At 42.3% G+C, this 21,653-nt stretch overlaps 1 protein-coding gene across 3 annotated transcripts in view; it reads right to left on the minus strand.

Moving 5' to 3' along the window:
• Positions 1-3,319: 3,319 nt before the first annotated feature.
• LHX1 (LIM homeobox 1) overlaps positions 3,320-21,653 on the minus strand; it is a 33,855-nt gene continuing 15,521 nt past the window's right edge. For all 3 annotated transcript variants that reach the window (XM_069614689.1, XM_069614690.1, XM_069614688.1), the window contains exons 4-5: positions 9,719-9,884; positions 3,320-5,057 (exon numbers count right to left, since the gene is read on the minus strand). In XM_069614689.1, the coding sequence (XP_069470790.1) occupies positions 4,678-5,057; positions 9,719-9,884 (546 nt within the window). In that variant the 3' untranslated portion in view covers positions 3,320-4,677. The remainder of the gene's footprint in view (positions 5,058-9,718; positions 9,885-21,653) is intronic.

Here is a 21,653-nt window from a genome sequence, read left to right on the forward strand (position 1 = left end):
GGGACGATAATTATGATGAAAGGCGGTATACAAATGACAAACTGAATGAATGAATAAAATGAATGGCATGCCATACCATACTATACCATTTCCATGGCACACCACAGTGCAACACAACATAGCCCAAAATAACAAAAACTTTCAAGAAAGTATCACTTAATATACCATCACATATTATACCCTACCATCAGCCATGGCCTACCATACTAAACAACATACCATGTCATAATATAACATACCATTAACTACATACCATACCACCCTATATTATGCTATGTTAATATGTATGTATACTGTACCACATCAATACCCTAGTAAGTAAAGAGTGACTAGGCTTGTCCATGTAGTGGTGTACTGTGTGCCAGCCAGGGATATCCAGTCTTAGGACCTCATTACGAGTTTGGAGGTAGCCATGGTGCTATTAGCGCCATGGCTGCCTCCAAAATCGTGTCCGGGTCCGGGTTCCTTGAATGAGGAATTATCGGGCCATTCCAACCTTGGAGGATCCGGTAATTCCTCATTCAAAAAACCCACCCCCATTCCCATTTGAGCCCCCATAGGGCTCAATGGGAATGGGGATGGGGCTAATAACGGGCCTGTTAATAACGGCCCGTTATTAGCTCCTTGGTCCCCTTGCAGGACCCACAAAGGACGTCTGGTCTGACCAGACGTTCAGAGCGGGTCCCGCAAGGGAACCTCGTAATAGGGCGGAATGGGTTTACCGGCACCATTACCGGTGCCGGTAAACCCATTCCGCCAACCTCGTAATGAGGCCCTTAGTCTGTTGTAGGAAAGAACTGTACCAAAATAATAGACATAACATAAAAAATTAGATACTGTACCATACCATAATATACCATAGCATAAGCGATGACATAGTTCACCATAGCAGAACATAAAGTGCCAAACCACAATACAGCATATCATAATGTGACATACCATAAACCATGAAATACCACAGCATAACATATGATCACAAAACATACACCAGGACATACCATACTTTTTCATAATGTACCCTAGAATAAACCATGACATTCTGTACTATGCCATAATTTACCATAACAAAACCAATTCATACTGTGCCATGAAACATACTATAACATTACCATTAAGCGGAGCATAGCAATTTATGTATACAAAATCATAACATAACATTCCACAGGCTGCGTATCACACCATGGTATGTCATACAATTCAATAAACTAGCAAGGCACAAAATAATGTAACATAAACCATGACATACAACATCATAGAATAACACACTATTACAACATAATAAAACCAGGGAATACCACGCCATACTATACCATAACATACCATTAACATAAACCGTGTTATATCATAATATACAATAGCATGTCATAACATATAATCTAACACCCTAAACTGTCTGTCATACAAAGCATAAAGCATGATCTGCTGTACTATACCACAACACAGCATAGTACAAAACACATAAACCATGAAATACAATATCAAACCTATTATAACCGAACATACACCAGGACAAACCACAGCTTACTACACCATCATATAGCCTAACATAATCCCCGAAATGCTATACCATAATATACTACAATAGTATCTATCATCTACACACAGTACACCAAACCATGCCATACAATTAACCATGACATACCCAGCCACAGCATAACATTCACATAATATATCATAGGCTACCATAACATACACAATTGCATAACTATTATGCACATAATATGGACTATATGGACATAACATACATCAACTAAGACACCATACAATAACTCACAGGCTACAATGAAACATAAGCCGAGATATACTATATCATACCACATCATACCCTAACATAAGGTGGCATGTTGTAATGTAAGGTGCCAAAAGACAACCCATACAATAGCACAAACTAATTCAGCATCACTGGATTGGGCAGTACAGACTTTAAAGGAGCCCTGATTTGTGTTCCATCTGAAAGTCCAGATTCCCGCATGAAAGCGATAATGCACAGTGCTCTTTCATTTCCAGCGTGCTGGACTTACACGGAACAGAGCGCGCGCGCAGCTGCATCACTGCAAACATAATCAAACGCGAACCACTGGAAGGCTGTTTCAAAAAAAAAACCATGAAACGTGTTACCAGTAACACGCACGAGCAAAGTCACAGGCGGCAAAGAAGGTTTCTTTACAGGTGGATACATGTGTATGCATCATGGTTGCATGCCTGCATTCGCGTGTTTAATTAAACAATCTACAAGGACAGTTAATACGAATGTATTGCCATAAATCTATGCATGCCCGTCTATATACGTATCGATCAATCGGTATTCCAGTCTACCTCTCTACAGGTACAGCTCAGGGCCATAGGGAAAACGTTTTGGGTCCCCCATAACTTTGACAAAAAATGTTTTTTTTGCATAACTACTTTTATTTGACTAGCTATGGTGCAAATCGATGGGTAGTGGGCCTAAACAAAAAACGTGCATTTGCATGAAATCCCCATACAAGCAAGATTGCTTGAATTCGGTGTGTAGCGTTTGGACGCCACTGCTAGGACCTCGAAGCACTGCGGCAGACTGGGCCCGCATTGCATTATGCTGGAACCCTTCAGTTGTGGGCTGCTGTTTTGTCCAGTGATAATCCTCTTGCTCCGAATCTCTTATTCTTAACACTCTAGCACATCACAATAACATGCTGCTCTGCTGTATTCGGGAACCGTTTTATTAACAGAAAACTATGCCCAAAGGACAAGCGAAAATATTACAACACCCCCCCCCGCCCCCCTCACCCCCCGACCTCCCCATCCCCTACGGTGAGCGCTCACACGTCAGGTCTCGCAAAGCAATGACATTGTTGCAGAGCTATAAAAATAGGATTTTTTTTAATGCAGACATAATACTGTGTCATTACAAAGTCACAAATCAGGACACAGCATCACCTGTGTCCGTCCAGGAAAGAAGACGACATAACGCCACCTCGATCTCTATACAGTATGTACAGTTGTCTGGCATGTTTACAAGTGCATTGAATGTACACATACATATTAAAAAAAACAAAAGAAGCCATTGTTCTTCCTTAAAACATAATTCCAAAATAAACGGTATGTCCCACAGTTTTGATCGGGTGAGAGTCGAAATATGTATCTTAATTAAACGTGGTTGGTTCCATACCCATGGATAATCAAATATGTTTTTTCAGTTAACGTGGAAATACAACAAAAAATGGCATTGCTAAATAAATAACAACAGCGTTAAATACGTTTTGGATGTAAGTTCGCCACTACGGACCAAAGAAACTGACCTAAAAGAATTTATGTTTTACAAAATTGAGGAAACGTAATGAACTGTCCAGGAACTTCAAGGTTTTATTAAAAAAAAATCACAAATATATTTTTGTGTTTGTTTTACTTTCATACAGTGGGTGGTCTAAATACGCTGCAGGACACAAAATGATCAGGGTTATAGATCAAGGAAAGACAGAAGAAATTGGACATATAACGGAAAAAATGTTCGCAGCTGACGACTGCATGTTTGACAATCAAATTTAAATACGTGGGCCTTTTTTTAATCCTTTTCAGACACAAAAATAAAATATATTCAGGATATTTCCGAAAGCTCGATGGGTTGTACAAAGATGGTTCACCGTTTACACCTTTCTCCTTTTTAATTACTTCCGGGGTCGCGGCTGCCAAGCAGCTTATATTAATTGTGCTATATATATATAAATATATATAAATAATTGCTTTTTTTGGCAACTGTCAGGTCCCCTCCTCCCCCTCCTTTATTAACCTTCCTTGTAAACAACACTTTAAACAGACGAACTACAGCGCAACCAGACGACCTGCACTCTGACCTTTCACATTTCACAGAAAAAAAGTTATAAAACAGAAAAACAAAAACGAAAACAGTTTTGGTTGGTTGCTCAAAATACTTTGCTTTTTCCTTTAACACCAGGTGTCTAAACAGGATTATTACTAAAAGGTTTAACTCCTGAATCTTTAACATTAGACGTAAACAGTCGACTGTATTTTTGAGTTCTGCAGTCTTTGTTTTTTTCTAGTGAAGGTAGAACATTTACTGTTTTTTTTTTAATGTTGTTTAGTTGCAAGTCTCGTAAGTGAGGCGGTCCGGAAAGACCTTTTGCTTTGAGGATTTATTTTTTGTGAGTAGCTTTTTTTGTGAAGGTAGAAGAGTTGACGTTGAGGGCTTTCCTGTTTTTTCTTTGTATTTCGTTTGTCTGTTGGTTTTATTTTGGCACAAAATGTTAAAAAATAGAAAGAAAAAAAAGAACCAAAACAGGCCGTTTCCTTCCCCACCTGTTGCAGTGTTCCAACGCAGGTGCGGGGTGCCGTTGCTGTTCTGCCTGGCAGCGCAGGGGGGAGTCGTGCACCCCGAGAATCCGGGTGGCCCTGTTCTGATGCGGGGCTCGATTGCGCGTGTCAGGGCCTTGAGGGGGTCACCACTGAGTGCTGGCGTCCTGACACTCTTTGTCCGTACACAGAAAGTGTTCGTCGAAGTTAACAACCATCTCTTCTCCTCTGAAAAACGCTGCCCGCGAAATCCAGCACCCCAAAAATAGGGCGCTGCCAGGTCTCGCCCAGGAGGAAGAATGGCTCCGGGACAGGAGTGAGTTTTGTCCACCATAGCAGGTGGGGTGTCGAGGGGGTGGGGGCGCTCTCTGCCCCCTAGTGTCTAAGCAGCTACCAGACCGCCGTCTCGTTCATCTCTGAGGGGTGCGACAAGTGGTTGCCGTAGCTGCCCCCGCCGTTGACCGAAAGTGAGGAGAAGGGCGGGCTGGGGCCGAACACTTCGGCGGACATGGAGTGCAATGAGCCCGGCAGGTTGGGTTCGGGGCTGGGGGAGTCTCCCGGGGGGTGGGACATGATGTCAGTGTAGCGCTGGGCGTCGCTTGAGGGGTGGTGTCCGGGTAAGGGGTGCTCCATGCCGCCCAGAGGGGTCCCGCCAGGCCCGGAGGAGGGCACGAACGGGAGGTCCACGGGTGTTTGGGCTTGCGAGGATGGGGGGCCTTGAGGGAAGAAGTCATAGTTGCTTCCAGGACCATAATATTCACTTTGATAATCTGCAAGGGAAAGAAAAGACATTGTCATTAATATGGGTATTGATCATCTTTTTGATATTAATACAATTGCTAATTAATATCACAATCATCTTCGTCGTTATCATCATTACCAATATAATTGTTATTGATTAGAATGCAATGCGTCCTTAATATTGCAATTGGTGTAATAGTAATACCTTTCCGGTTGCTTCTTGATTATAATATTAATAATAATAACAATAATAAGGATAATAATAATAACGATAATAGGTCAAGTAGGCACTCATACTATTGGCAGAGAGCAGGTTCTCTAATAAGCTTTGTTTTATAATCACAATAATAGAACATATGTATACACATGATACTGCAATTATGCTTTCATTAAGTGTTACAAATGAACACTAATAACTATGGTACACGTGGGATTGCACATTTTGTCTTCAACATCTGGGGAAGCAGAGTGGACTTCTCTTCCTGTCCGTTTAAAAGACGTAGACAGCCATCGGATGGTGCCAGAGGCACCGACCTCTCGTTTTCCCGGGGGTGCCGGCACCTGAACGACTCTGCTTTAAAGGTGCAGACTGCATCTGGAAATTGTTCAGCGGGCCTCGCCCGGCCGGTTGTGGGAGCGTTGGGAGTGTGTGGGTCCGGAAATGGCCCTCTGCGTCGCAGGGCAGCGGTCCGTGCTCTGGGAACTGCCTTCTTATAAGCCATGCCGGTTACTGATCAACCCATCTGCTCTCTGGTGCCTTTCATCGCTAGCAGGGCTCTCCAAGCGGAACGGGCAGGAGTGGCGGCGGCGGCGTCCTTTTCAACTCCGATCACCTTTCCTGATATAACCACAGGCAAATAAGGAAGCCCGAACCAAGAGATGCTTACATTATGAAGCGCCTTCAGACTATTCCCATAACGGCCAACCAATGACAGGGGTTCCGGAAAAAGTTGCCTCGGCTGAAGGACAGTATAAATATTAATGTACCCCACCTAAAAAGGCCAATTATAAAAGAAACTTCAATCTTAAAAAAAAGGCTGTGCTTGTATGGCAAAAAGGTGTCCGGCTACATGCAGCGCCCATTTGAAGGAGTGCTTAAATTATAAGGCTCCTCACCTAAAATAGTCATACAAAATAAGACACCCGAAGTGCTGGAAGGGCGCTGCTTACATTAACCCCCAACCTCAAAAAAGGCGTCGTTGATAAGCAGCTCCCGCGCAAGGAATGCTTGAGTTGTGAGGACCCCCACCTAAGAGAAGTAACATATAAGTAAGCCCAACATTAAAACGCCATACTTCTGAGAAACCAGAGCATGTGTTTGAATAAGGAACACTCCAATACCAAAATAGCTTATATAATACAGTACCCCAAATAAAAAGGCTTACACTGCCTAAATGGTGACCCTCTGCGCTGTTTGGTCAAAATTGTATATTCCGAAGCAGCACACCACGCAGTGGGAATTGGTTAATATCTTTGAGAGCCGTCCATTCTTTTTTTCAGGAAAGGTCTCCTTTTCTGAGCTTTGCCTCGGGTGAAACAATGAACTCTCGATGAAAACGTGCATGACCGCCGCAACTCCTTCCCGTGTCTTCATGTTGAGGTGATGAGGAATTTTTGAACGAAACAGGTGCGGCGTGTGGTGTATATTTTCATGGGTATAGCACATTTGTATAATATCTAGTTGGGTGTTTCTTCTGTTTCCCCGGAACCCCGTGTTCAAAAATGAATACAAATAGAGGTGTTTTTTGTGTTTATCACAATTCTGGATTAAAACCAAGTAAACGGCCTCTGCCAGTTCATTGCAGGCCTTTAGTTTTGACGTCAGAGCGTCAGACGCGTCACGTGGCTGAAACCGGAAGTCCCCCGCGTCGGCGTGTAAAGACGCGCGGCCGCCATTTGCCTATCCGCGGCCAGGATCTGATGGCGAAGGGTGCAGCCACAAAGTTCTGACGCGGGCGGCAAGGGGTATACTTCAACCATGTTCGCAGCCACGACTTTACATTTTGCTTCCCTCCTGCGTGATTTATCGAGCCGTAGGTGAGGCCTGAAGAGAGTGGAACAGGGCCTACCTCGCGGGCCCTACCCACAAACACCGTGGGAAGCACCGCAACGTTAGATAGGTGTGGTGTCCAGTCCGTGGTTTACTCGGGCAGCCCCTGTAACAATGGAGTAACTTTGTTGAAAATGTTGGGGGGGGACAGGACATCTGAAGAAAAAGTGCCCCAGCCAAATGAATGGGGACAAAATGGTGTGCCATGAAAGTTGGGAGAGGGGGGACAAACACCCCTGCTCCCCCCTAAAATTACGCCCATGCTCTGTAAGAGATCATGGGCGCTGTGGCCTCGTATCAAGAATTTATTATGCGAGCTACAAGTCAGTGTCACTGCTTTCACAGCAGACATTTAAGATTTAAGGGACTATGCCTCCTCCGACATTAAAGGGAATATGGTGCTCCTTGTGAAAAAGACATGTATTTATTTTTTGCAATCTTGTTGGCATTTTAAGGGCACTGAACCCCCATTTATGAACACAAACGATATGTTATAGTAGTTGTAAGTAGGGGGTTCTTGTTAAGGCTTATCTTGTAATGTATTACAACTGGACATTACATGATATATCTGTGACAAATAAAGCCCAGTGCTGAAGGCATACATCTATCCAACATTTGAAAAACCTTAAGAGAGACAATTTGCAGGTTTCTCCACCCCACCACTGACTTACACGGCAGTAACGTTTTTTTTCGGTGTGCAAAAGTTACAAAATGTTGAAGAACAACACTTTGAGCTGGATAATTGGGAGTGTCACTCAAAAATCCAGCGAATTGGTGGGGCTGAAAGCTGTATGATCTATACATGTACGGAATAAATTGACCTGTAATATTCTTCACGTTTACCTGACTTGACTGGTACGTTATTCTAAATGTACATGGTAATAGGTATCGTCACTAAAGGATCATCGCCTAGTTTTGAAGTTACAACTAGAGAGGACTGTAATGTAATCGCCCATTTTTGATGTCAAAAGTAGAATATTACAGGCAACTGTGATATTAGAACTATAACTTTACAAAGAGATATCTACAATGGAATTATGTTAGTATGACCTTTGTAAGTCACTGGAATATTGTGCCTGTAGAAAGCTCTTGCCCTGCTGTCTATTTATATTGCCCCGAAATTGTCAGTGCCTTTTTAATATCTTCAAAATATGCATTTCAGTATAAAGTGCTTGCACATAACACAAGGAGTACTACTGCATAATAATAATTTCTTAGGCATACAAGAATCCAAATCACATGAAGCCTTCTTCCCTCGCTCTTGTTACATCCTTCCCTTTCTACATTTACCATTATTACCTTGATGCAATGTTAGGACAGCATAAGTACGATATAATCACCCAAAAAGCACAACATATCACTATTTCGAAATAACACGATCTTTGTAACTTCATAAGGAGCCTCCATATCTTTCAGGGCCTCACATTGGCCCTCCGCCACAGATGGCACAAGACATGGAAAGCGTCTCATGAGAACTAGCACTTACCCCGAGGTTCTCCTCTTTGGCTCCCCTTAGCACTTCCATTCCGTGCTCTCCTCCAGCACTTGTCCACTCCCCCCTACCACCCGCATCCCCTGCACTTCTCAATCCACTTGCACGTCGGAATGCCACAAGGCCTAGTAGGACCACGACTGTATATTTACTATTTTTTGCCATTGTTATTATTCCCCCTGTTCCCTTCCCATTTAGCCTTCTGGCGCTTTGAAACTCAATTCTGATGTATAATCGCTTTACAAATGCACAATATAATAAAATTAATAAATAAGAACTGCCATGCAAGCGTTAACAAGACTTTCTTCTAATGTTTCATACATGTGGCTTTTCTTTAAAATCCCTCCCGTCATTATCTGATACAGAAACATTAGCCAGGATAGTAGAGAAAGAATCTGTAGGTCCCCACCAAGTCATCTAGCTTTGTATGTGAACAGCACTGGAGCTCTTTGAGCATTATTGCACATTGCTGTATGTTGTTTTCACAATTGTATTTCCCAATGTTTTGCACATTTCTGCCCGGAAGTAACCTTACATTAGAGGGAACATAACATAAGGGAGATGGGCCCTCATTACAACACCGGCGGTAATCAATGGCGCTATTAGCACCATGGTTGCTGCCGGTATTGTAACGAGTCCACCATGGTGCAATGGGGAATTACCACCCCATTCCAAGGTTGGCGGGGCGGTAATTCCCCATGCACCATTGGCCCTTCCTCATTCCCATTTTTGCCCCATAGGGCTCAATGGGAATGGGGAAGGCGGTAATTACGGTACCGCAAATTGCGGTACCATAATTACCTTCAAGGTGCCTTTGCGGGTCCCTATTTTAACGGCTGGTCCAGACCAGCCGTTAAGGTCGGGAGCCGCAAAGGGGCCTCGTAATTAGGCGCTAAGGGGTTAACCGCGTCGCAGCCTTTTACGGCACCGTTAACCCCTTAGCGCCAGGGTCGTAATGAGGCCCATGGTAAGGGCAGGGAAAATGTGACCAAAAATAATTGAAACTTATCTTTAATTTTCATGACCTCATTAAGGAACTCCTTGTTGATTTGCAACAGCCTAACAACATACACCAGCATAATTAATTCTGTACCGTGCGTGCCGCAACTTGTGTGCAATATGCATGTGTGTACTGCTGCACCACTCACCTCCATAGAATGAGAAAGGCCCATTGGGTATGAGCTCCCCGGGTTCTAGTCTGTCCACCAGAGGCCTCATCCTGCGTGGGCTCCTGAAGAAAGCGTGTCGGCGAGCCCCAAGTGCACTCAACTGTTTCATTCGCCTCTCCTTGGAGCGTCGGTTCTGGAACCACACCTGTGAGAAGCAAAATGCACTCGCATGAATCTACAGCACTCAACCTATTTAAATAACTAACTTCAAGACAGATTATGCTCATGAATATTAACAATGATTTGAATACAAAGCACTCTAAAGTATTAACTTGAAGACATTTGACTCACATAGTATACAGTACATATCAGTCAAATGGATACACAGCAGCCATGTCACCATGCAGCCCTCAAATGAATATGAGAACTTGCATATAGTCATCCCACTCATATGGGCATATATCTCTCATAGCAATAAACAACCCTCGTGAAAATACACTACTTACATTAATGCAGCATCCATGAAAAACATGCAAGCACACATAGTTGTGTACATTAGACAGTAAGGGTCTGATTTACAGGATTTGTTGCATGCTGAAAATTGCTGGTTTACTGTTCAGCACGCAAAATTCATTCTGTCGATTCATGGTACTGACTTTGTGTGCCTTTCTGGGGCCTTTCAGGGACTCTGCGCAGGCCCGTTTCAGTTTTTCGTGCAGTGAAGCTATTTGCGCGACACTACACGCAAAGTGTGGGACGGGCCTATGCAGAGAAATAAATACGTGGCGGCACATGCATATTCCTCATTTTCTCAGCAAACTGAGGAAGAACGTGGGCATGTTGAGGGATCAGCCACAAAGTGTAATCGCACGCCCAGTCAATCGCAAACCAAACCGAATTCATGGCACCTAAGCGCAATCTCAGGTTGGGAAAATATACACGCAAACCTTGTGGACTCAACGCCACATGATAGGAGTCGGAGAGCACTGTGTACATAAGATCCAATGCACAAAGGTAGGGTTTACGTAGCAATTTAGGACTGACAGCATGTAGTTGAGGTGCTGATTGAGGTTAGGGGTGCGGATGTGCAGATTGACAGGTTGCAGTCATTTACGGGGGTTTGCAGTCATTTACGGGGGTTTGCACACACATTTACCAGGGGCCGACTTGAGGTACATAACACATTTTTTCAGGGTACAGTTAGGAGTTACAGGGGGGCATTTGCAGCGCTGCCGGGGTGCTGCCTTGATTGCAGTTGGACAGCCTGCAGTATTGATGGGGTACATGATGGCGGGTATGCGGACTGCGCAAAGGTTGCTATATGTGGGTGGATCTGCTTTGCGAGGGGCGTGTCGTGGTCTTTCCGGACGCTACTTGCGCCTGTGTGCCATGCAAATTAACCTGCGGCTCTCCAGACATTTGGACTACAAGTCCCATGCGCTGATGGGAGTTGCAGTCCAAAAAAACTGGCGAGCCAAAGTTTGTAGGCCGATGTGGACCTAATGCATACTGTACACGTTTTATAGAGTCTCTTTCTTGCATTCAGCACGGACAACAAGTATGTTTGAGACAGTTCAGCCTATCCATAACTACAGCAACTGTCACCAACTTTACGATTGCATATATGTAATATGTAAGTATTCCAGTGTATAAGCTCTGAGAGGGCTATATGGGAACATTTATTTGTGGAAGTACACAAAACACTAACATATATATTACCATTCATGCATGCATTATATATGCATGTGTATACAAGCAAATTCGGTATGCAACATTGCATTGCTCGTGTGAACACCAGGAGCCATCAAATGCATTCATTCCTAGCCATCACATGTAGCATTTGCACATTTTAATGAACATGACTATTTTGAACTTGAACAACTTAAATGCAACACACCCACACAGATATACACACTTACACACACTGAAACTAAATCTCTAAAGCTAATGACATTGAAAGTAAGGTGCTTGTTAGATCACATCTAGCATGGGATCTGAGCCAGATTAATGTGCACATGTTATAGGAAACGTTCTGTTCAATGTCATGATAATTTCAATGCGCTTGAGGAAATAGTGAGGACATCTCGGTTGTCTAAATAGCTAGCAGTATACAATGCTGTGTGCCATTCGTAGAGGTCTATGCGACATCAGAATGCATTGTTCCCCTGTCCGCAATGCCTTAAGAGTTATAAGAAAATGCAACCAGACAAGAGTACAAAGAATGGGTGCATATTCATCAGAAAGGCGGGTCCAGCTTTTTCATGTCTGCAAACTTTGGCGTGAGGACGAGCAACTGCAATGTGTTGAGGTCTAGGTGTATTAATTAGCACATGGAAATTATTATTGACCTCCTCTCAGACAATAAGAATGTTTAGAGTCCAGTGAGTAACTACGGGTATTGGCTGTATTCTGAACACCCTGTCTTTAGAAGCAGACTGCATTCTGATCATCCTGTCTTCTTCAGAAGCACACAGGGAAACAACAATGCAATTTTTAGGCACGATTTTTATCAACAAGAAACTTCTTCTCTGGGAGGACCTTTTTTGGCTGAATAATGCTACTTAACAAACAAAAGAGAAAACTGAAACATTTTAAAATACTTTCATATTCTTGAGAAACCATTTACTTTTACATCACACCTAGTGCATGCTCATGTTAAACGTGTTCCAGTTCAACAAGGTTGCAATTAAAATGCTTAACTTATGAAGAAAACCATGTTATTTAAATACTAGAAAATAAAACCACGTTTAAGTTACTGCTTCAGTTTCTCTATTTACTTCACCAACTCTTAAAGTAACATTTTTTAACTCACCACCAAAACTCCAAAACCCATCGGAAGGGGTCATTATCACTTGGGATGATGACCCTTCCCCAACTTATGTTCCTTGGCTTTACTTCAGCCATAACTTGGAGGAAGCTCATTATCCTGTGAAAACAACTCCTCCCTCAGTCTACAGGGCTATATGATAATAACCGGGACTCCATAGGAGCCGACTTTGGGCCCGATTCACAGAAGCATTTTATAATGGCGCAATCCCATTGGAAAACGCTCTGCTGTAGAGCATGGGTAGTGAACCGGCCTTAAAGCAAGAGACCCAAATTCTAATCCTGACTTCACCTTATTGTGTGACCCTGGGCAAACCAATTTGTCTCTCTCTGCCTTTCACTTTTCTGCACCGAAAAAAATACAGGGACTATATATAAAGAAAAATCCATTTACATTTAGATTGGAATAATCCTAGCTAGAAATATTGTATTCAATGTTGAACATATTGCATAACAAGATTAGATTGGAAAGAGCGAGAGGCAGAGATCACATCTAATACAATTCTTTGGCTTTTCGCAAGGGTTTCTGTTGCCTCATAGTTATCAGCCACAAGCTCGTGCATTGTTTAGGAGTCTTGCATTAGATTTGCAAATTTTCTTCAGTGCTATATTAAGGTTAGCAGATAGTAGAGCTCAGTTTGACAAGTTACCAAACAGTACAATCCTTTCAGGTTTTCTGGGTATCTGCAATAAATCTGATAAAAAAAAAACACTGAAATACAATTAATTTCAAGGCAGGTTATTTGTATACTCAGTCATTCTGGGAACCTGATGGAATGTTGCTGTTTTGGTGATTTCGTGGATAAACCAGCCTAACCATAGGTGGCAGTCTCTGTGCAGGCACATTGTAATTTGTGACGTGAATTCATTAAGTTTTAGAAGGTAGACCCTTCCTGCCAACATACCAATATGCATCAGAGAAAGGCCTTGTCTAACCTCTAACACCAGTTGTGAGCGAGCTTTAAAATCCTCATTTGGAATCTGTCAGGCGGGCAATACGGTATACGGGCCGACCAGCAGCGCTGCATACAGTCTACCACTGATGTCACGCACTGGAAGTTCATAAGGCCTGTGAGAGAGAGCGCTCATGACTTGCAAAATGCCCGTTCCCGTCCGATGCCCTGAGTCATGCCGCAGACCTACTCCGATTTCGTCCACCCCACTAACCAGTCCCGATCCTCTCCTGCACTTACCTTCTTTACCTAGGAGGAGGGGTCTTTACTGAATGCAGGTTCTGGTGACCACTCTTGGCATACGTGGTCACTGCCTCTCACTCCCAGATCCCTGTTCTTTATCTTCTCCACTTTATTTCACAGAGGTGCTGGTTATGGAATACACAGCTGCCTTTTCTCATTCTGTTGTGATACTGAGACGGTTATCTTTCTTCTCAGAGCGTTTGTCACACTATACCAGAATGAGTGTGATTGAACGACATGCCTGTTCTACAGACTGGGTGAGTTTGTGTGCTTTAACGGTGCTTTCTGTTTCTTGACTGATAGGCCCTTTCTGTATTAAGTTTTCTGGAACCCTTTCCCTACTCTTGCGTTGTACTGTTCTGTTACTACAAAGGGAGGGTTCTGCTTCCTGTATGCCAGCTCTGTTTCTGGGATGATCCGTGACCTTCTGATCCTGGGGCTGATCAAGAACTATCTCCAGTAGTGGTATCAACAGCCAGAACTGTCCATCTCATTGTCTATGCTCCGCAGGGTGGTCGGGTAGAGGAATAGGGAATATCCTCTAGTCCTGATATTAAAGGTCTTTTCTGGCTTCTCAAGCCCCGCTACCTGTCTGCAGCCCTGCTCACAGCTCTAAACATGGTGTCCCTGAGACAGGTGTGAAGTCCAGCCCTAGAAGGATCCTGAAATGCCGAATATTTTTTGGGGAAAACTCAGTGGGAAAAAACTGGCAATGTAAAAACGTTTTACCATGGGGAGACTACACCTCCAGTTTGGTGGAGCGTGGTACTGCTCAGGGGCCTGTGCCACCCTATCATAGTCCCGTGAGCATCATCCAGTGAGTCTGTTCGTAACAGAATCATGATTCAAACCATTGGAATAATAATAGGAATTGGATTGAATATATTAGAGCTGATTCAGAAAAGGATTCACACCGACCCTAGAAAGGCCAAATTTGTCTCATTTGTCCTCCAAAAAATCATAAACCAAAGACAGATATTTGTTTGAATTCAGTTAATTTGTTTAGAAGACCTTACATCTTAATGAAAGGAAATAAAACAGAAGTAAAATAAAACGAAATTAGGACAAAAAAGAAAAGGCTGCAAGAAGTTTGATCCAGGCTGAACCACCAAGTGCTGTAACTGTTTGAGCATCTGCAAGGTTTGAATTTTGAAATCATTTCTAGTTTCAGCTTCAAAAGGTTTCAAAGTCATACTCATTTGAACCATCATTGTGCAGATAGATTTGGATCAAATTTGTTCAAGCTCGTCCACCGCTTATATAACTTTTCTATGAAAACGTAGAATCATATATTTTTACTTTAGAAAGGCGCGCACTTTTTTGCATGTCAAACTACTGTACAAACTTCCACCATTCACCCTCCGAATTTATTTCTGCTGATGTTGCATTTTTGAGGCATCCCTGATGCCTATGAAGAGGCTCATTTATGTAGAGCCATGGCTAGCATTCATATTGGCATGTGATGGGGCAGAGACATGACACATACAGGTCTTCTGCCAAAGCATGGAAGGAGGTGACGCCTGGATCTATATTTCACGGCCACGTGCATGGTGGGTCCTTGAGCAGCTGGCAGCTTAGTAATCATATCTGATCTTCTTTATGGATTTTAATGCTATTTTTGAAACATTATCAGTAACACATCAAGAGTCTCTGGAGGGATAGGGGGACTGAGGACTCTTTAAAATATCAGCATGCCAATACAAATCCACCAATGTGTCAGTGAAGGCAAGATCTTTGTGGAAATAAAGTTTTATGATAACAACAGGCTATTTATATGAGGTATGAAACAGACAACATTATTCTGGGCCTTGTACATCCAACAAGCTAGTTATATCAGGAAATACCAAATGCATTTTTATAATGTGAATGGCTTGCATATCGTAGGGAAATGCCCTAAACTGTACCATGCAAGGCTCTAATGCTGTTGGTGCTTCTGCAATGTGCCTGACAGTATGCCCAACCATTAAAATCCATATGATCGAAAGAAGTTGGAGGGTCCTCGTTGGTGTCAATCAGAATCACACCATCTGTGCCCATTCATAGCTGTCAGCAAGACCCATGTCAGCCAGCTGTAGCCCCTACAGCTTGGTTTTTATTCTTTGAACTCTGGTAATTGCAGTTTTGTTTTTCGATTTTAAATGTAGGAGTAAGGATCAGGACTGAATTGGCCTGACATGACCCTACTTCAAAGCCATGCAGCCCAGGTACCAAAGCGTTTCTTCCTTAATTGTGTACACTGATTTGGGTAATGGTTACAAAGTGGAGGACAAGCATGGTACATAATAGAACAGAAAGAATTGTAGTTTTAAGGGTCTTGTCTAAGTTTCTTGAGAATCAGGCCTAGAAAGTGGTTGTATCAAATTGTCAAAAGTGGTAATAACATACACAGAGCATGAAGTCCTACCACCCTAGAAGCGGGACAAGCTATTAGTACATATTAAAAAAAAAGATAAAGCTGAAGGACAGTATGTGTTTGAGGGTCCATATTAGTCGGAGAAATGGACAGGCCTGAAAGCTCTATTCATCCATTAAGCTCAACTTCGCCATTAAATTGGAAATGAAATTGGCAGCTTGTGAGAGCCGATTTATAACTTAGGTGTACCAATGGCTTGTTAAACCACTGTACGGAAGATTCAAGAATCAGTTATAGGCAAAATGAAAGTGGTGTGACAGACAATGATATATGGTGGTATGAGGTAATAACTTACATTATCAGGATGAAATGTCAAAGTTAATTTATTTTCATTGATAGCTGTTTGTATTGTGTATATTTATTGGGATACAATATAGAGAAGACCTTTCTAACTATAATTTTCTTGAAAACGTTTGTTTTTTAATAGATGAGAGATGAGCTTTGCATCTTGCAGTAGCTTGATGGGCGAAGAATAGTAGTATGAGCTTTTATTTTCTCTGTCATCACCCACTGTGACCCAGAAAAGTGCCTTCACACAAAGGAACACTGTTACTTTGTGCATTATGACATCACCCAGGAATTCTACAAGAGGAGCTGAACAGGTCTGATGGCATATGAACTTGGGAGCTTCTAATACATGATGACATCTGGGGACCAGACTCACTGAGCCAATGAATAGTAAAATCCTGCTGGGTGTTCTAAATTAACAATAAGATGAACATTTGTTCAAACGTTTTAGTTGTGAGTATTGCAAAAACCTTCATGGATTTGGGTCGGTTGTCTATCCGAGCCATACACACACACACATGCATTTCATACGAAAGTATGATGACATGACACAATCAAACATTGGAAAAAGTGAATCTTCACCTGTGTTATAACATCATGCAATCTCAAATTTCAGACGAGGAACTACAACTTTGAGATATCCCAAGATCACACAATGTGAAAGTGATGTTTCAATTGTATGGTGACACCTCATGATCAAAGGTCCAACGTATTCCAACATGTAATCAAACATTCTATAGAAAACCATCAGGTTTTTGATGACATGTCTATCACACAGCCAAACCTTAGAAAATGGTATGATGATATCCCAAAATCAGATAATACAAAGAGGAGCTTGCACTTTATGATGCGATGTTACAGAACCAAGCATTCCAAAAGGAGCTTTCACTGTTTAATGACAAACAGGAAAATCCATAAAATGATCTTGATTTGTATGATGACATCACAAAATCAAACCTTGCAGAAAACAGGACTTCAACTGTGTGATGAAATCACACAAACAATGGAAAAGAGGAGCTTCAACTCTGCCCTAGGATCTCACAAAAATTGAAAACGATGAGCTTATTTTGTAACATGACACCACGTAATCCAAGGAGGAGCCTTCGACTGTGATGATGTAGTACAAACATTGAGTACAAGAGGAGCTTAAAGTGAACATTCAAAAAGAGGGGCTTCAACTCTGCGATAACATCTCACAAAAATGGGAAAAGTGGAGCTACGACTGTGATGACATCCTACAAACACAGCAAAGCAATGACTTCCACTTGACCATTAGAGGAGAGAAGCTTTGTCTGCATGATGGCATCAAACATTCCATAGGAGAAGCTGATTTATATAATCAATCAGACATTCTATAAAATAAGCTGGATGTGCACTGTTCATGATGACATCACACAACTAAGCATTCTAACTATGCAGATGAGGAGAGGCCAACACCCTGCGAGGCTCAACTGTTTCAAGAGAAACTACTCGATTTTGCCCAAATGAATAGAAAGGTAGGTTGGTTTCTATTTTCTCTAATATAGGAAATTAAATTTAAGGAGAGTGGAGGAAGTCAGTTGTATGACAGTGAGAGTGCATTGCCGATGTGGCAGCAGTGGTATGGAGGACTGGAGCATGTGTTAGGGTGTGCGAGAGTTCCATGGCTTGAAATGTGTTTGCATGAAATTGCATAATACCATGCACCACTCTCTGTCCCGGCGTGTAACCTTTAATGGTGTAATAGTCCTAGTATGAATTCCACAACTTGGCTGTGAGCACATGGAAGCCTTCACTGACCTTGCTCTGTCTTGTGAGGAAAGGTCGGGAGTATTGTATGATTATTGTTGTCGTTTGTAAATCGCTCATCTGCCGGTGACCAATGTGCCATGATACATTCAAAAACATTACTTCTGCGGCATAAGTATTATCTTCGCATATGATATTTTTATAATGCAGAATACTACATAGCCTCTTTCATATTGTTAGTTGATGAATGGGAAAAATCCTTTGCAATGTGTGGTAAAGTGTGGCAGACTCAACCTATTTCGCATAATACCCATTTTGCAAGCTATCCCATAATTCTGCACATCTCACATAATTCTAATTTCCAATAGCACTGCACACACAGTCAGCATAGCACTTTTGGGATGTATCTAAGACTTTGCCTAGTAGCAGAACCTCTATGTATTTACTCTATTCTGTTGATGAGGATCTACAATTTTTGAGCATTCGAGAATCCAAAGAAAAGATCTGAATGATTTCCTTATGTGAAGACTAGGGACCTGATTCACAGACGTGTTTTATAATGGCTCAATCCCATAGGAAAACGCTCTGTGAATCACTATCAACCTAACTTTGCAAGGGATGACAGTCATCTTTCATGGATGTTCAACAATGATAGACATGTTTTGCCTTGTTCGGGATTCATCAGTGGGATCTAGCTGACGTGTTAAGAGAAATTAAGCATGCCATGCAGCCAACACCTATCATCATCACAACTGAGCGAATCTCAGGATGATAATACAAAAATGATTGGTTCAAACCAATATCCTAAAGACTCCACAGAGCCCAAACACCCATTGCACCACCACTCTACTCCTAACAGAACCCCTTTTGTCCACTCTGACCTGCTTCCGTTCAGTGTGGAAGATCTCAGACTATACCATGTTAGTGCACCTGATCACAATAATGTACTTAAGTGCCGGACATAATCGGGGGAAAGGGGGACCTCCGGGTTTAATTAATGTATTTATTATTGGTGCCACATGCCAGTGGGCAGGCACTTCAGGGAGCAGAAAGTTACTTGCCTCTTTTTGTAGGGTTAGGCTGCTTTAACAAAAGCACATACTTTGACATTTCTATCCTCTGTGTACTTGGTAAGTTTAGTCTTCATACTCAATAAAAGTATTGGTGCTAAAGGCTCCCGCTTTTATGCCATTCCCGTCTGTATGTATCCATATGTATTTGTTGGTCTTTCTTTCTGTATTCATCCACATTTATGTTTTGCTGTATAAAAAGAAAATTGGGAAACAGTATTTTCCTGCATTAAAAAAAATGCATTTATTAAAGCTTGCATGCAGCCATATAGGAAAGAAGTGCCAGCTCCATTTTTGCTATATACAGCAATTGCTGCTGACTTAAAATATATGCTGTCAGCAATTTGAAGAACTTGAATGCTATTTTGATAAAACTTTGACGCGCTCCACGCAGCCAATCTGCAATGGCCTGCAATCCATGATTGACAGCCTAGGGAACCAAGTAGAAAGACCTTTTTTTCAATGTTTTCCTTTTTATAAATAAATACAGACAGAAAGCAGATTGGTTTTCATTTGTAAACTGGGAGCCTCTTTTATATTGCTCTTTTGGTGATTGAATTAAGGGTGCCATTATTAGGTCACTCAGAGGTACAGAGTCCGGATATGTGGCCGAGTCAGCCCTCTTGGGATTCAAATATTTGGCATGCAGATCACACACAGACCTTTTAATCGATTTTACCACAATATGCTGGGGTAGAACACTGCTTCTCCCTCAGTTCCCCAACTTACGATCTGTACGTATACATTAAACAAAGTGGAAAAAAATGTTGGTGAAGGTGTAATGCAGTGAAAGTGAGGAATACCCTGCAGCAAGAATGCAACCCACTGAGCGATCTCCCAAGCTCTGAAAAGTCTAAATGTTCACACAGGCCAATGATAGTAAGAACCACACGTGTTTTGATGATTGAGTATGCTTCGAAACATTTACTTATCATGAATTCCTTTGGAAATGATAGGCATAGTTGTTGGTCATTGCGAAAATCCATCTATATCAGTAATATTTAAACTGTTTTATACTGCGCCCTCCCTTGAGTGCAAATATTGGTGTTGAGACCATCTTTGAGTAAAAATAGTCTTTCCAGACCCCCCCAAAATGCCATATCTGCTTATATTTTGTATTGAAAGCAGTCACTGTGCTTCCTTTGTGAAGAGCCTTGCGCCCCCCTGGCCATCCTTGGGGCCCTCTCGGGGGGCCAGCTCCATAGTTTGAAGACCACTGATCTATATTGTACTATTCCGTAATTGTCCTAGGCCGTATATTTGTCAACATACCGCTTGTCCAGCAAGCTTCAATATACTGACAGGTTCATGATTTTTTTTTAACTATACAGATAGTTACTTACAAAGGGGAAGTGTGTTTATGTTCTTTGATACACATGCACCTTATTATAAAGGATTGTGCAGCACGCAAGCCTTTCTTCATTTTTGACTTTTAAAGAACGCTTTTCTCAAATGTCTAAGCATAGTTTTTTGACAGGTGTTATGAATGTGATGTAGCTCAGAAAAGGTTGCAGCTATATTAACCATAGTTCTCCACAACACCTGTCAATGCGTCGAGTAACGATATATATGGACCACTCCATACTTCCATGCTGCCCCCAGCCTGACTCCGTGTGGCCTGTTAGATACCTGAGCCCGGCCTTGGTGCCACACAACATGTCTGTGAACTTTCATGGGGCTCTTCCGTAGCAACAAACCAAGCCCTCATTGTGGTGTTCCTCAAGGAGCGAGTTACTCTTCGGACTTCTAGCCCCCAGGAACACTCAATCATGATCTACTTTACCCGGCTACCCTCAATGTACCGCTGTCAAAGCACCTAGAAGTGGCTAAATAGCAGCATTGCATACTTTACAAAACCCTAACTCAAATAAACAATGCAAAATATTAAACAGTCAATCGATAAGTAGAGTTTAACCATTTAAAGCTTTTAATTTAACTTTACGGAAAATTCATGAAATGGTTTTGTTACACTGAAGAACCACACAGTCTACATATTTTATAAAAAGGTCCAGACTCCCCAGCAAATATGCAGCAGCATTGAGTTAAGAATTAAACAAGCTTAAAATCATTGTAACGTGTTTTAGTTTACATCGATCTTTTCTAGGAGAATTTCTGCAAGCAGGCTCCTGCCGCCCGACCCCCATGAAGCCTGTGGAGTAAATTGACTTTTAGAGAATTGCCGTCATCCCGAAAGAACTATCCCTGTTTCCGGCAGCGTATCTCCATGGCAACCAAACTTCCGGGTGCAGAAGCGTGAGACCGGAAACAGAGTTGCCTTCTAGATCTTGTGGGCTGGATCTGGTACTGCCTGTTAAGCTGCTGTGCTTTTTAAAATGCACACGAGGCCAGACAGAGTTCCCCCGCTAGCTTTTCTGGTGGGCCCAGGAAAACCTAAGCGTGGAGTGGGACTATACGCTACTGGGGGAGTAAGGATAGCTCAGGGGCAATGCCTA

The sequence above is a fragment of the Ambystoma mexicanum genome, chromosome 9, assembly GCF_040938575.1.
Source record: "Ambystoma mexicanum isolate Mex_15411 chromosome 9, UKY_AmexF1_1, whole genome shotgun sequence".
NCBI lineage: Eukaryota > Metazoa > Chordata > Amphibia > Caudata > Ambystomatidae > Ambystoma > Ambystoma mexicanum.